At 46.8% G+C, this 15,765-nt stretch overlaps 3 protein-coding genes across 3 annotated transcripts; 1 reads left to right on the forward strand and 2 right to left on the reverse strand.

The window, feature by feature from the left end:
* Positions 1 to 11: 11 nt before the first annotated feature.
* LOC108052912 lies at positions 12 to 6,587 on the reverse strand. The gene is made up of 5 exons (XM_044461161.1): positions 6,117 to 6,587; positions 3,163 to 6,057; positions 2,490 to 2,831; positions 1,725 to 2,423; positions 12 to 611 (listed from the first exon to the last, which is right to left on the reverse strand). The coding sequence occupies exons 1-5, from the start codon at positions 6,181 to 6,183 to the stop codon at positions 214 to 216; spliced, it is 4,401 nt and encodes a 1,466-aa protein (XP_044317096.1). The 5' UTR covers positions 6,184 to 6,587; the 3' UTR covers positions 12 to 213.
* Positions 6,588 to 8,503: 1,916 nt separating this feature from the next.
* On the forward strand, positions 8,504 to 11,017 carry LOC108052916 (FAST kinase domain-containing protein 5, mitochondrial). The gene is made up of 2 exons (XM_017135462.2): positions 8,504 to 10,417; positions 10,909 to 11,017. The coding sequence occupies exons 1-2, from the start codon at positions 8,615 to 8,617 to the stop codon at positions 10,996 to 10,998; spliced, it is 1,893 nt and encodes a 630-aa protein (XP_016990951.2). The 5' UTR covers positions 8,504 to 8,614; the 3' UTR covers positions 10,999 to 11,017.
* Positions 11,018 to 11,099: 82 nt separating this feature from the next.
* On the reverse strand, positions 11,100 to 15,318 carry LOC108052914 (mitochondrial ornithine transporter 1). Its single transcript, XM_044460818.1, is given in 4 exon segments — positions 11,100 to 11,589; positions 12,145 to 12,250; positions 14,677 to 14,767; positions 14,769 to 15,318. Coding segments are annotated over 4 exon segments (918 nt in total). The 5' UTR covers positions 15,198 to 15,318; the 3' UTR covers positions 11,100 to 11,297.
* Positions 15,319 to 15,765: the final 447 nt, after the last annotated feature.

The raw sequence follows: 15,765 nt of genomic DNA on the forward strand, positions 1-15,765 counted from the left end.
TTAATTTTTTTGTGGTTTATTTATGTTTTTACGCATCGTAAAATGATGTGATTTTTATTAAAAAAAAAGTATTTCTTGCAATTTATGCAATTCATTATAAATTAGATGCAATCGGATAGCATAGTAGCGTGGAAAGGTAATTCAAAGCGAACAGTGAATTTACTTATCGATAAAACTTATATTAAGTTACGCGTGTCAAAAGAGATAACCGAGTTAAGGCGGCGGCGGATAAATCCAGTTGATGTTGGCCTCTTCGGCGAATTTGGAGAACAGCTTCGTCAGCTTGACGGTCAGCTCATCCTGGCTGGCTTGGGACAAGTTGCCGACGGCGTTGGCCCAGTTCTTCAGCACAAGGCCCGTGCTGCAGGTGGTCATGTTGATCTCGGGCACGAATCGCTGCGGTACAACTTCCAGAGTGGGCTCCGCCAGCGATTGGTTGAGCTGCTGCGGCGTGCGGACTTTGAGCTGGCCGTTGGGCTTCACCTGCTTATAGATCTCTGTCATGTGGCGGTAGTACTTGTGCCCCATCGTGCAGCGATGCATTGGGTCCGTGATCTTCAGGACGCGCATCTCGCGTAGAGCGTACTGCAGGCCCAGGCGGCATTCGGTCACTGCAAAGAAATAGCACAAAATATATATTAAGCGTATCGTTTAAGCCTCAATTTGATAAGATATTCAAACAAAAGCTATTTAGGTTGCAATCAATTCTAACACCAAAAGTTTAGGGCAGTCAAATTATTTAAAAACAAGAAAGAAAAGCTAACTTTGGGCGGAGCCGAAGTTGATATACCCTTGCAGAATATTTTGTAAATTATATTCTCCAAACCTTTTCATATGATGCATTCTTAATAATCATAAATAATCCCAACTTCCTAACTTTAAAAACACCAAATTTATGGCGTTTCCAATCGTTCAGTTATTTGGCAGCTATAGGATATAGTCGGCCGATCCTTATGAAATTTGGTATGTCGGATTGATTGGCCAAATATAAAACCCATAGAAAATCCCAACTTTCTAACTTTACAAACACCAAAGTTATGGCATTTCCGATCAATCAGTTATATGGCGGCTATAGGATATAGTCGGCCGATCCTTATGAAATTTGGTAGGTCGGATTGATTGGCCAAAGATAAAACCCATAGAAAATCCCAACTTCCTAACTTTACAAACACCAAAGTTATTGCATTTCCGATCAATCACTTGTATGGCGGCTATAGGATATAGTCGTCCGATCCTTATGCAATTTGGTAGTTCGGATTGATTGGCCAAACATAAAACACATAGAAAATCTCAACTTCCTAACTTAACAAACACTAAAGTTATGGCATTTCCGATCAATCAGTTGTATGGCAGCTATAGGATATAGTCGGCCGATCCCGGCCGTTCCGACTTATATACTGGGTGCAAAGGAAAGAAGGGTGTGGGCAAAGTTTCAATTCGATATCTTTAAAACTGAGAGACTAGTTTGCGTAGAAACAGACAGACGGACAGACGGACATGGCTATATCAACTCAGGAGGTGATCCTGATCAAATATATATATACTTTATAGGGTCTCCTTCACTGCGTTGCACACTTTTGACCAAAATTATAATACCCTCTGCAAGGGTATAAAGATCCCTTCAAATTTTTAATATAAGTTAGAGAGTCCAACTGCAGCAGAAAAGCAAACTTTTATCTCTGGAGTAAGTCATCGACTTTAATTTGCAAGCTAGTGTTACAAACCTGTGGCATCCAGCTCCTTTGAGACGCGAACCCAGGCGGTGCGCTTGTCGATGGTGCTCGCCCGCTCAAAGGTGTGCGGATGGCGGCGCAGGACTTGGGTCAGCTGGAAGGCCTCGATGGTGGGAAGAATGGAGGTGATGCGGTTCGTCTGAGGGACCAGTTCTTGGCCGGTGTCGGTGCCATTGGCCAACTGTTCTTTCTCTTTTGGCGCTTGCTTGCCTGCGATAGGTTCTGTTGCGGGTGCTTTTGGGGGCACGGGATTGTTGTCAGGTACGGGAACTGGTGAGTCGGTGGGTGCTGGGGCTTGGGCGTTGATATTCAGCGCGAAGGCGGCTGCCGAGCTGCTAGGCCGACTCAACTGGCCGGTGAGCATGCGCTTGGCCTCCTCCGTCTCCCAAGGCATCGGCTCCTTGGAGAGGCGCGCCAAAAGGCTGATGGGCGTGGGCCTGCTCTTGTCGGCAGGATCGGCGGACATCAGGGCCTCGTACATGCTGCAGCGCTTCACCTCCTCAGAGATCTTGTTGTGCACAATGTAATAGTACGGTTCGAGCGGATGGTAGCGCACGTAGGCCAGGAACCTGAGCTGCTCCAATGCCTGCCACCAGTTCTGTGGCCAGGGATTTTCGATCCCGCGCTCCAGGTCTTCCATATACGTGCGGAAGGCGAACTTGAACATGGACCAAATATCGCGATGATTGACTGCAAGACGGCAGAGAATAATCGATGGGGGACAACTAGATGGGTGGGATCACCAATGGAACTTACGGTTGGGAAACTTTACCCTGGCCTCGCGCCACACCTCCTGGCGCTCCTGATCCGTGTATTGGCGCGGAGCTGGCGCCATTTCGCCAGGTCGCGGCTTCTGGAGCTCCCAGTACAGGTGTTCATGCTTCCGGAAGTGGCGGATCACATCCGGCAGCACGTCCTTGTGTTCCATCCACATATACTTGCGCGCTATTTCGTCGAACTTGCTGAACAAACGGTGCGACTTCTCCCACACCTTCATGCTGCCCTTGAACGGACGCATCAGTTCCGACATCGGTGCGATCAGCGGGAACACACTCATGTTGTCAGCCAGATAGTTCCAGCAGGCGCGCAAAGCTTCCTCTGAAAAGGATTAAGATATATATAGAAGTTGAAATGTAGTGTCACTATCCTATATATTGATTTTACATAGTTGAAAAACAAATTACATATAATGAAAAAAAAAAATATTAAGAATAAAAAAAAAGAAACAAAGGCATTTCTAGGAATCCAAAACCAGGATAATAAAGGAACGAAAATACAAGCTAGCATCGGCAAGCCGATGTTTTTATAACCTTGAAATATATATTACAGCTATAGGTTATAGTCACTTCAAGGGGCTGATCGGAAATTATATAAAACCATCATATATGTAGAAATGTAAATATTTTTGAAAGATTGAAGATACACTTACCTGGCATATGGAACTTCTTGCCGATAACCTTCCAGATCTCATTACTCTTCTCGGTCAATTGCGGATCTTTCTTGTGCAGCTGTGGCACAGCCATCACCTCGCGGATCAAGGTCGCCGTCCTGACCATATTGAGATTGTAACGTGTGGCCAGGTTGCCGCCCCAAATGTGGAGCAGGTTCCCAGTGGCGGCACTCAGCTCCAGGTGCACCATAATTTCGTCAGCGCAAATCTCCGACTGAATGCTGCCGGACGTGGTTGGTTCTTTATCGGGCTGGGATACTGATATTGCTGTCGGCTTAGCTGCTGTCTTTGCATTGGTGACTGCTTTTACATTGGCAACTGTTGCTACTGTTGGAATGGTTGCTGTTGGGGCTGCTACTGTTGCTTCTCTTGGTGCATCCGATATGGCTTTGACTTCTGTATCCGCAGTGTCCACTGTTTCAGATGCAGCTGATGTTGCAGCTGTAGCTGTAGCTAATGTAGGTAATCTGGCAGATGGAGCTAATGTTGCCGGTACAGTGCCAACTGTTGCTGGATGTGTTAAAGTTGTCGGTGTGGGTTCTGCTGCAGGTTTACTTGCCCTGACTATGCCAGGTGGTGCAGGTGCAATTGGTCGATATTTTTTGTTCAAATCTGCTAGTGTAATTGACGAAATCCATTTTGAGGTTGCTGCTGTTGCTTTGACGATTGTCGGATCTTCTCTTGATGCAATAGTTGCTGCTGCTGCTGCAGGCGCCAATGTTGCGCCACATTTGCCGGCCGGAGAGCCATTTTGTACGGCATCCCATCCGCTGCTCAATCCCGGCTGATGGATCCGAACCATTGGAGTCCCAGTTGCCGATGAAATGCTGCTGCTGGAAACAGTATTCGACGGTATTTTGGTAACCAAAGTGGGTTGAACTGGAGCCGGTTTCAATAACGATAGCGGATTCTGCGGCACTGGTTTGGAATTCTGCGGTACGAGTGGCGGTTCGCTTAGCAACGCTCCCAGCGTCGACGGTTGGACAGGTCGCTGCATTGGTTGCCCGGTGGCAGTTTGTGGAATTGGATTCTGGTTGGGAAGGTTCACCGCTCGGATAACAGCCCCCGAGAGAGGCGGCGCAATCGGCAGGATATTGGGCACACGCTGCTTGGGCCTAACCGTCACCTGCAGCCCGGGTCGCTGAGGTATTGGACGCACTGCGCCTGGAGTGGCATTAGACGCGGCCAGCTGAATGCTGGCGGGGATGGGGCCCAGGCCAATACCCAAGGCGGCCTTCGTCATTTGCGCAAGCCCTACACTGTGCGGCAGTTTCACGGGCACCATGTTGGCCGGTGCCGCTGTCCTTGGCGAAATGCCTACGATGGGCGGCAGCTTTATGGGCACTATGCTGGCGGATGCCACACTAATGGCAGATGTTATTTTGGGGATCACAAACGAGGGAACAGATGACTCGGAGGCCACACTCGAACTGAGACTGGTGGGCGTGGCGATGGCTGGGCCAGAGCTGTTCCTGATATTAGATATGATGGGACCAGTGTTCGTGCCACTGCTGCTGGTGGTATTGCTGCTGCTGGTGGTGCTGCTGCTGGTCGTACTGCTGCTGGTTGTAATGCTGCTGCTTCCTTTCGAGGCGGGCGGGTAGACAATGGCCAGTGGCAGCCGCGCAACGGACGGCGTAGGCTCCCCGACCTGCATCACGGCCCCGTTGTGGGGGCGTTTGTAGCCGCGACGAGGCGTGCGGCTGGCAATCTGCTTGAAGATGCTGCTGAGCGCGTTCTCGAAGTACCACTTGTCCTGCAGCTGGTAGCCTGCCAAGCGCATGGCTTGCAGTTCGTTGTGGAAGGAGCGCAGCACCAGCCAGGTGACCTCGCAGCGCTCGTAGCTGCACATCACCTCGCGGCCGACCTTTTTCCAGAACTCGTCGTAGCGCGGCGGCTTCAACTTGAAGGTCAGCCAGTCGTCCGTCAACTGGACCAGATCGGGCATGTTGCGCATCGTGTTGATCAGCGACATCACGCTGCGGAAGTGCTCGATGGGCTCGTGCCAGTCGCTCTGCAGGTACTTGGAGGCCTTGCACACGGTGCCGCGCAGGCGCAGAACATGCGTGCGCAGGAAGTCCATCAGCTGGCACAGCTCCGAGCTGCTGCACTGGTCGGGACGATGCCACAGCTCCCATTCGTAGCGCGTCACCAGCTTCAGCCAGCTCTTCATCAGCTTGGTGGCCTTGTCGTGAAGCTCGTTGGAGATGGCGCCCCAGATGAGACCGCGATGGCGAGAATTCTCATAGCCAGGATACTGGGGATCGTACAGCTGCGGGTAGGGACGCACAGCCTCTATGAGGCGGCGATGCTCATTGGTGCAGCGGTAGTTGTAGGCAGACTCCTCCTCGAGATCCACATCAATGATGTCCAAGGGCGGCGGTTCCACGAACTCTACTTCGGCCATGGTCTCTGTCTCCGGGTTACTTTCCGCGGCCTCTGTTGGCTGTATCTTCTCCACCATCACCGGGTATATGGCCACATGAGGGTAGAGGAAGAGTAGCTCTTCCTCGTGCCTAATACGCGGACGCCGGCGCAGTGGGGTCTTGCATTGGGCGGCGCTCCGATGGAAAGATCGCAGGCAGCGCACATGGCGCTGGAATCGGTACCGCAGCTCCGCCCAGGCTACCAGGCAGTTGGTCAAATCCGTGTCCAAGTGGTGGGCAATCCGCTGCCAAAGTTTCTCCCTGTGGACATCGTCTTTGAATTTCGGATGCCGGGTGTCATACAAAGACGGCTCGCGGCGCACCAAGGCAATGAGCTGCCTCTCCGTCGCGCAGCTCAGCAGGATGTGATCTTGCCCGGGTCCAAGTATCCGGTTGAACGGATTAGTGGACACATCCTTATCCGACTCCGGGGCTCTCTTTTTACCAGCTGCCAAGGGAAGACAGGATGTTAGTTTTTATGACAAGATGACCAACGGGTGGACTTACCATTGAGGATCAGCGGATTGATCTCGTCCGCTGGACTTTCGTCCACGGTAATGACCTCCTCATCCATGTCGATATATGACTATTGACAATCCAATCCTCTGCGAATCTCCGCCGCTTTTCTGCTACAAAAGACGCGGATAGTCCTCGAATCGGACAGAACGGTGGCCAATCCGCTGTAACCACCACTATATCCACACTGTAGGGAATCCAAATCACTTGCCGATCAGTACGGAACAATCTGGATATGCCGCCCGTCAAGTTAGCGTTGTCAGATTCCCCGAAAAGCGGGTTTTTCGACGCCAGAAAGTCGGCGTTTGCTAAAAGCAATTTGCTGGCTGGGCACAAACTATCAACCACCGTTGCCAGACCTGTTAGCTGTCAGACGATATTTTTATCCCCGTCTGGCAACGAAGAACAGCCAAAACAACAATGGCGGCCTTCGGCGACATGTGAATGGCAACCACATTGCTTATATTAGTTTAAATGTAAACTCAAAAAACAAGTCCAATCTGGATTAAAGCCACTAACACCATTTAATCAATTGCTAGCTGTGCTTCGAGTAGCTGGCGGGCTTGCCAGACTTCTGTGGACAGTTCTGCAGCAGTTTGGCAGCGATGTCCGACCAAAACAGCAATGGCGACTTGCGGTGACATGTGAACGACAAAAAGCTGGGTGAGTTGCGTAAAAATATAGGGATGGTATGTCTGAAAACAATCTATTTATCGATTAATGCGATTAACTAATGTTAACCTTCACCGACCGGTTACAAAAAATTTGAGTAATCTAACCCAACGGAGTCTACTGGTTTCGATTATCTTAGACATTTAAGGCCTACAAGTACACAAAGGGGACACACATTAATTTTATCCACCCTTTCAGAAGTGCACACAAAATTTTTAGGTTATGGAGAATGTGCAGATTTTCGACATGCTTTAAGGAAATTTAAAGGAACAATGATATTATAAGAGTGACATAATTCATTGTTACGTATTAAAGGCATCAAAGGAATATCAAAAACCACCACAAAACGTCCAATCAACAAAATTGAAGAGCAAATCCAAATTGTGCTCCATCTTATAATAACCAATCAGACAGCTCAACCACTGAACTAGTCGATCTTTTATGATATCTATACCCCTATCCCACAGAGCTCATCGGTTGGAAGTTTTTACATATATGGAACACAGTGACGGAATCTGAATTTTTTGAAGGAGGTCCTTAAACTCTAATACTGTTTTGAAAAAAGAAAAAAGCTAAGATGGTGAATGGTAGATGTGTGATCTGCGCAAACAGGCCTTCACTAGTTGTCTCTAATGGATCCACATAGCGCATAAAATAGTTCGGATACTGGAGCGAAGGACCATACTTTAAGCAATGAAATATTTTGATAGCTTCTCGACTTAATCTGATATAAAGGACTAGGACACACATATTGCATACCCCATCACAGCGAACTAGAGTATTATTTCAATCAACTCAACTTCAAATCGTATTGAATTTCGTTTACTACTGTCTAGGCTTATAACAGACAAATAAAGTATGAATAAATCCCAAGGATCTATATCATCAGTTAAAACCAAATCAACTGAATACAACTGGAAACAAAAGAGTACTACAGTATACAGAAACTAACTTATTTTTTCATTTTAAGTGTTAAGTTCAGCATTAAAATAGTTTCCAACCAAAATAAAGACTCTACCCCCTGATCTTACCCTGTTTTTTGACTTGTCTTTAATAAATAAGCTTGCCAAAAATGATATAGTCGGCTCAAGTGGGTCAGAAAGCTCTAGTGTAATACATATTTTCATGTAATGTAGGGACAACATCATTGATATTGTTCAATGGCCTTCCAAAATCCAAACTGCCATCCACCACATAAAAATATACGTTTCTAACCTTACATTTCTATGAGATACATAGCTGTTGAGTTTTGGGAGGTTCACACTCCCCGGGCAGCCGTATTTAAATAGAATGGTTTTAAGGTAAGACTGTAATCAATATCTCTTGGTCTTTTTATTAAGGCACAAGCAGGGTAAAGTACAGATTAATAGTTAAAATCCCCAACATCCGTGGTGGATGTGTAAGGGCTTAGCGATAATCTCTGATCAGTGATGGACTGGTAAACTTTGACTGAATAAGTTGTTGTGCTAAGCGATCTACTTTTCTTAAATTTCTCTTGACACTTAAAAGAATCGTTCATTGATCACTGATCATGTCAGTGTGAAAACCTTATTGCAAATAAACATGTCGGTGGCGGAGTTGGGCAGTGTGCAAAGTACTGAAGGTTGTTTGTCTTGCACTCGAGCATCTATTTTCCACACTCTGGCATCGCTGCACCAGCTGTGTTACCAGATTTATTCGCCCCGCTCTGGCAACGCTGCAGCCAATCAGCTGTTTTACCGGCCTGTTTTTCAACAAATGTTTTCATAACGCGCTTTTGATCGGCATTCAAATTTAATTGAATTGGTCAATCTTATCAGGAAGACTTAAACGAAGCCATGTGGACAAGGACGCACTGCCTCTGGCGCAGCGTTGGGCGTCTAAGCCGCCAACTGTGCACCACGAGCGTTTCGCAGGCGAGGATATTTGCCGATCGCGAGAATCAGTTCGCCCACGGCGTCCTAATGGACTCCCTGAAACCCTACCAGATCCTGCGGCCCAGGGACACCGGCTGGCAGGATCTGCCCGCCTCAGAGGGCTTCATGCGGCCCCAGAGCGACGCAAGTCCAGCGGATCTCTACGCGGACTTCCAGGGCCTGGTGAGGGACTGCGTCCGGCTGGAACTACAGGTCAGCGATGCCCGGTACGATGCCTTTGCCCGCTGCTACTGCGAGCAAATGCATCGCCTCACAGACGAACAGCTCCTGGGATCGCTGAGCGCCCTGGCCGAGCTGCCCACACCGGAATCGCCCAAAACGCACAACTACATGGAGCTGTGGAACACCATGGACATCGAGTGCTGTCGCCGCATCGAGCGCTGGTCCAGCGAGCAGCTGCTGCTCGTGAGCGACGCCTGGTACCGCCTGGGTCTGGTCAGGATCGGGGAGTACGTGTGGCTGGCCCTCAAGAAGCTGGGTCGCCGGCTGCGCAAACTGCCGCCAGAGCAGCTGGTCCACGCCATGTTCCTGTGCAACCTGCTGCGCCGCACCGTCTTCGAGATGTTCGACTTTGAGCTGAATCTGGCCCGCTGCGTGGACCAGATGACCCTTGGCGAGCTGGGCGTCATGGCCATGGGCTTTTTCAAGACACAGACACCGATTAGGAATCCGGAACTGCTAGCGCAGATCTACCAGCGGCTGGGCAGCGAACTAGACACCGTGGAGGACATTGCCCTGGTGGCGCTGCTCAAGGTGCTGCGCTACAGCAGCAAGCTGCCCCAAGTGGAGGCGCTCAAGCGGCTGCTCGTCGACCTGGAGCCGCAGGTGGAGCGCGTGTCGCTGCTCACCTGCCTGCACATGGCGCTTCTCGGCTGCGAGCTGCAGACCTGCAACGATGCGCTGGTGGAACGCATCCTGCTAAGATTCGAGCGGGAAGTGGAGACAGCCCGCCTGAAAGACATGGAGCGCATTTGCCTGGTAATGGCCCTGTTCAATCTGAAGAGCACTTCGGGGGTGGAGCGTCGCTTGGCGGAGCGGCTGCCCGACTTGCTGCGCCAGCGGATGGAGGAGATCCTGCGTCATCCGCGTTGCTTCACCAACTGCCTGCAGTTCCTCACAATGCGTGGTGTCTACGACCTGGAGCTGCTGGGCGTGGCCCTGGAGCCGCGCTTCGTGCAGCACGCCTACCGCAGCGGACTGCCGGGGCGGGAGTACTTCCACCTGGACGGATTCGTCCGTCTCCTGGGCGCCGATGAGTACCAGGGAGCGCTGCTCAGCGAGCGGCAGCGGCAGCAGATGGGCCGCCTCTACACGCAGTACATGCCCGAGCGGGACGGCCGCTTCAAGTTGACCAGCACCGATCGCATCCTGGTGGAGATTCGGGATGCGGTCTCCCAGCTCCACCGCGCCGTCACCTTCAAGCACATCCTGCCGCATTACGATCGATGCGATGTGGTGCTCTGCTACGACCACCGCCAGCGGAGAGCCGTGCCCTTGGACGCGGAGGCCTGCCAGGATTACAGTGGGGAGATTCTCACCCGCAGGCATCTGCTGGGCGAGAGCAGGGCAGCGGATGACCAGCTGGCCACCGTGGCCATCGTTGTTGCGGGCTGGAACAATGTGATCCGCGAAAAGGATCGCTTCACAGGACAAATGGATATGAAGCTGAGGCAGCTCCGGCAATTGGGACATCACCCGTTGGTGGTGAGTTCTTCTTTACCGAATTGAGTTACTAACTTAGGAAACACACATAATACTTTCACATAAATCCGGCTAACACTCCGTTTTATTCAGTTTTGTTGTCAATTATCCCAAATCTATAACTTTTATAGACGGTAGTTGTCCAGTAAAAAATATTATCGAGTATATAGATGGGCTTTAGTCTAAGATATTCTTCCTACTCACTCTTCCTTAAATTTGCACTGTCACAATATACCCTTTAAGGTTGACAGTCTTCTTTAATCAATTTGGTTTTTAAATACAAACATTAGTATTCCATGGGGTAAACCAAAACATGAAATTAATATTCCAGCTAGTAGCCATCCTTCATATTAAACGTAATGGGTTTGATTTTTAACTAGTTATGTATTTATTGGTAAAGATATCACAATGTATTTTGTAATATTTCCATGCGGGCTTAATAACTTAAAATCATTATTTATTCATCATCCTTTGACTCGTTTATTTATTACCAGATCTATTGGCACGAATGGCGGGAGCTGGAAACATCAACGGACCGCCAGGACTTCCTCAGACGTCGCCTCAGCCAAGTGGCCAAGATTTAGGACATCGGCCGCTTTCAATGAAGACTTAGCAGGAAAAAGAAGAGCATAAGACAAGGAAGGACAAACGGCAAACCCAAACGGCAATGAAAAACGGCAACAAATTGGATATTAGTCAGTCATTAGCATTATCTGAACATTGTACAGGCACAACACTACGATCTATTATTTATCTAGAAAAAATAGGAATAATTATCGAATATTTAATGATGACCGCCCGCGGCCACGCGCCAAAAGCCCACAACTACTAGCACTGCGTCTCGCTCCGGGATCCATTCGTTACCCGCTGGAGGAAGGGGTCGTCAGAGGGTGGAGCTCATCGCCCGCTTGGTGTACTCGTAGACCACGAACAGGGTGGCCGTCGCCGGAATGGTGCGCAGGACGGAGGGCAGAAGGCCGCGGTAGAGTGCCAGGACACCCTCGCGCCGGACTATGTCCGCCCCCACGGCGAACATGCTCTCGTTTAGGTTCTTCACCTGGATGCGGCTCTTGATCACGTCCGCCGGAAACGTCGATGTCCACAGACAGACGCCTCCAATGGCACCGGAGATCATGGTCCGCACAGGTCCGATTTCATCCTTAGTTTGATCCTCCCTGCCGAAGAGATAAAGATAATTGGAGGTTAATGAGTGCCGAGTTTACAACTAATAATTAACTAATATAGACGACTTCGAGTAATTAACTTTGAAAGTTCGACTGCTGTTTAATCATAACCAATTGCCTCAAGTCCAAAAAAGCTCTCAGTTGTTAAGTGAAGTTAAAACGTTGTTAACAATTAAGCCATTTGAGTTTACATCTGACTTTTTTTAGAATGTTATTTGTCTAGTTAAGAATTTTGTTAACCAATTCTTTTTTTTACGAAATATAACAATACTGCCAAGTACTATAAGTGCCTTAAAAACGAGTGTTACAATTTGGGGAAAACTAAGGTTAACATTGCACAATTTAATAAGTAATTATTCACATTGATTTGTAATTTCATACATTTTTCTGTTGTCCAGATGAATTTTATTTGATATATGAAATCAAATACATAATTATATATGTAGCGAATAGATTTTAGTATGATATATTTATTTTTAAAGAATCCATTGTAATAATTTACTTTATTTATATAAGGTTTAGGATATATGCTCATGATATACTCACCTTCGCAATAATTCGCGTGTGCCTTCGTAGCTGCCAAAGAAGAAGAAGTAGCCGGGCATCTCGCGGATAAATGTGGAGCTCAAACCCCGATAGAACCCTCGAATGCCTGTGGAGGAGATTGGTTAGAGAGTCTGGAACTGGCAGGGATGGAGATTGGCACGTGAGGATGCAGCCTATCTCGGAATGGACCGACATTGGTCAATGGCGAAGCGGAAACGTGATCCATTGATCTGCCGACTTGCGGCTGTCAATCGCGAAGCGTTTCAGTAAATTTCCACTTGACTGATAGTGGCTTAACCATGTGCATTATCCACAGCTGCACTTCCCACATCCCCTTTCTCCGATCTAAAGCTGTATATGTATATATATGTATATGTATATGTATAGCTATCTCTACGTCACTGTGCGTGGCATGTTCTGAACTGCGGGGCTACGGCTATGAATAGTCTTATCAGCTCTCATAGTAATCCCTAATTCGCTTTTCGCAATCTGCGTAGTAAATACTCAATATTTATGTTTTAGAAAATAACGAATCCCGGCCCAAGGGAGGAATGGCAGCCTTCTCATGATTGATTAGATTTGATTAGCGTTATTAGTTATTGCAAAATTCATTACTTGACTGGCGTTTTATAGCCTTAGCTATTTTTCCATGGCTTATGCTTCCTGTTATTGAGTTTGAGCATAAAATTTCAATCATACTCAAAAAACATGGTTGCTAAAGAATTATTTAAACAATTTCTTAGCATCAGGTAATTACAGGTGTCCAAATAGGCAGAATTGTGGAACTAACTTTACATTATTACAAAGTAACTGAAAGACAAATTCTAAACTTCATACAATAGACATGAGCGAATAGCTTTTTTTCAAATTGTCTAATTTTTTGTGCGGAGATTAAGATTCAGACATCTTTGCCCATAAAAAGTTTATATTTCCTTGATCTGTGACCTCAGACTAGTTTTTATGGGCATTTACGTCTGTTCCTATGGTCTTTACTTTGCTAAGTTTCAAATCCAAATCTTCTATTATTTGTTCGTCTATAAAGCCAAAGATTTTTGTGATCGTATTACCTTGGGAATCATAAAGTAATTTAAGTCAGTTAATGTTGAACGCCGAGGTTGTGCTGATGTTGTGGTTCATATTTTATTGCTTTTCAGAATTAAGCTTTGTAATTCAATCAGCAAGTGACTGAAAACCGGAGCAAATCGAAATGCTCTGAGAGTCAACATGAAATTTTAAGCACTAGGTTGCCAACAGATATTTAAATTTTTGTAATTACTTGCTGAAGTAGTAAAAAGGAACGAAAAAATATTCTGGCTTAAATGCAATCATCTTTAAAAACAAAAAATATGAATTAACACTATCGGATAAAGTCGAGCGATCCAAACATTTAAATTTGCTTTGCTAAGGTATAAAATATAATGATTTTGAAACCGATTAAGGCAAGAAAATTAAAACATTGTCAAATAATTAAAAATAAGCTAAGTAATATTATGATATTCTTTGCATGATCAAAACATTTTTTGGAAATATTTTCTGTTTTGAAAATATTCAAATTCAAAATTAAATTTAACTGCGCTATTGCCCATTTGGTGAAAGTGATCTCCACCGGATCCGGCAACTCCAAGTGATCCCCAACCATGTGGGATCGTTCTCTTGTTGTATGGGTGTCATCCGTATCGGTGTTTATATCGCACACTGCGATGCGATAATTGTGAATTATTAGAAGAAAAAGATCGCCGAAAGCCACGAGGAGATAATCTAATCGGAGCACTTGAGGGTCGAACATAACGATAGCAATCCCGATTCCCCAAGGCTACGCCCTCAAAATTCAGCGAAAAATGCGTTCATTATGGATATGAATGTGTCAATATGCTGAATTAATGTTTTTATTTACTTATTACTAACTACAGTGCCCATTCGCAACAATGAACTGAAAGAAACCCTTACTACACGAGCAGAAAAAATTCCTTAATTTGAATTTAGGAGAATTTACGAATTCTATTAAAATCACCCTTTCGAAAGTTCTCATATTCGGGTGCATGTATTCACAGTGATTTGGAAAAAGTGATTATTAACACTGGAAAAAACACAAAGGACTTAAATTTGGAAATATAAATATTTGTTGATTATTAAGAAAATGTACCATCAAGTGTCTTGTCTTGCCCTTAAGATTGGCTTTCCACTTATTCCACATTTAAAAAAGAAAAAATAATGGATTTGTGTATAAAAAATATTTATATTTGAGTAAATCAAAGAAAAGATAATAAATTAGCGTTCAATATGATTAAAACATGATTACTATTAAAATGTATTTTCACTTGTTTGGAAGCAGGCCCTATTTTTGGTATAAAAACAATGAAAATAAACGCATTTAACAAGTTTCTTAAAAAATAAGTGTTATCCCCCCATCGTTATCAGTTTCACTTGGTATTTGTAAATGATGAAATTTCCCTAATTCCCGTTATAATATCATTAAATCCCCGCTTAAAAGTATTCAGCCACTTTACGATATCGTAATATAGGGGTACTCACCCTCCGTTCGCCAGATGTACCGCGTTAGCGTCCAGGGCGTGCGCATGTCCTCCGGATGGGCGGGCTCCACGAAGTGCTTCATCTCGCGCAGCCGCCTGCAGCTTGCACTTGATCAGCTCGGTGGGGCAGAGGGTGAGGGTGGAGAAGCAGGCGGCCAGGGAGCCGGCACAGGCGTTCTCCACGGTGGTCAGCTCGCTGGAGGTCTCCTTGCCGACAAAGAAGGCGACGAATTTCTGGCAACCGCCGTAGGCAGCGAACAGCACGGAGTTCTCCGCCACGTTGGCGAATACGGCCGGAACGGATCCGGCGTACAGGCCGCGCATGAAGCCATCCTTGCGGTAGGTGCTCACAAAGCAGTCCCACATGCCGCGGTACACCTCCGGGAAGGTCTGCAGCTTGACCTTGACCGTGTCGAGGGGCTGCGAGACATATACCTGGGCGGCCCCACCAATGGAGCCTGCCAGGAAGTCGATCAGCCCCTCGACGAAGTTGATGTTGTTGCCGGTACCGCCGCCGTGCATGTCTAGGCGTCGAACGAAACGCAGGAATCCGCCGACCACGAACAGCAGACCGTCGCGTACGGCCCTCAGCGTCGATTTCACACTGATCGGCCTGCTCAGCCAGCCGTTGTTTTTGCCTTTGCCTTTGCCGTCGCGCTTCTGCTCGCCGTCGGCCTCCTCGTCGTCCCCCTGCCCCTCCTGCGGGGGCGGTACGATAGGATAGGGTTGTCAGCGTTTGGTTACACATCGCCTGCGAATCGATGGCGTGTTCCCAATTCCACTTCGGGAAACTAAGATCACAAGTGGACCCTATACATATAACATCTTAGGTTACCACGGAGAGTGGCTTTCAAATGGTTCTTAATTTAATATTTTTAAACTATTTAAAGTGAATTTGAAACAATTGTTTATGTTTGTGTTAAATGGGTCCTAACTGATATTCAGAAATATCTCGTATTTGTTCTTATGAAAACTAGAAAAATATTTGAATTATACAGACTACAAATTGTTTACCTGTAAAATTGGGAACAATTGGACATTTTCGTATTCGCACAAAACTTTTCAAAATATTTAAGCCATACAAAATTTA

Source organism: Drosophila rhopaloa, unplaced genomic scaffold (genome assembly GCF_018152115.1).
Source record: "Drosophila rhopaloa isolate 14029-0021.01 unplaced genomic scaffold, ASM1815211v1 contig_3, whole genome shotgun sequence".
NCBI classification, from domain to species: Eukaryota; Metazoa; Arthropoda; class Insecta; order Diptera; family Drosophilidae; genus Drosophila; species Drosophila rhopaloa.

Bases quoted from the DNA above. Each gene is read 5' to 3' on its own strand.
- LOC108052912 (XM_044461161.1), bottom strand. From the start codon at position 6,183: ATGGATGAGGAGGTCATTACCGTGGACGAAAGTCCAGCGGACGAGATC. The intron at 2,832-3,162 runs GTAAGTGTATCT...AATCCTTTTCAG, and splicing joins CAAGAAGTTCCATATGCCAG to AGGAAGCTTTGCGCGCCTGC. The intron at 612-1,724 runs GTTTGTAACACT...ATTTCTTTGCAG, and splicing joins AAAGGAGCTGGATGCCACAG to TGACCGAATGCCGCCTGGGC.
- LOC108052916 (XM_017135462.2), top strand. From the start codon at position 8,615: ATGTGGACAAGGACGCACTGCCTCTGGCGCAGCGTTGGGCGTCTAAGC. The intron at 10,418-10,908 runs GTGAGTTCTTCT...ATTTATTACCAG, and splicing joins TGGGACATCACCCGTTGGTG to ATCTATTGGCACGAATGGCG.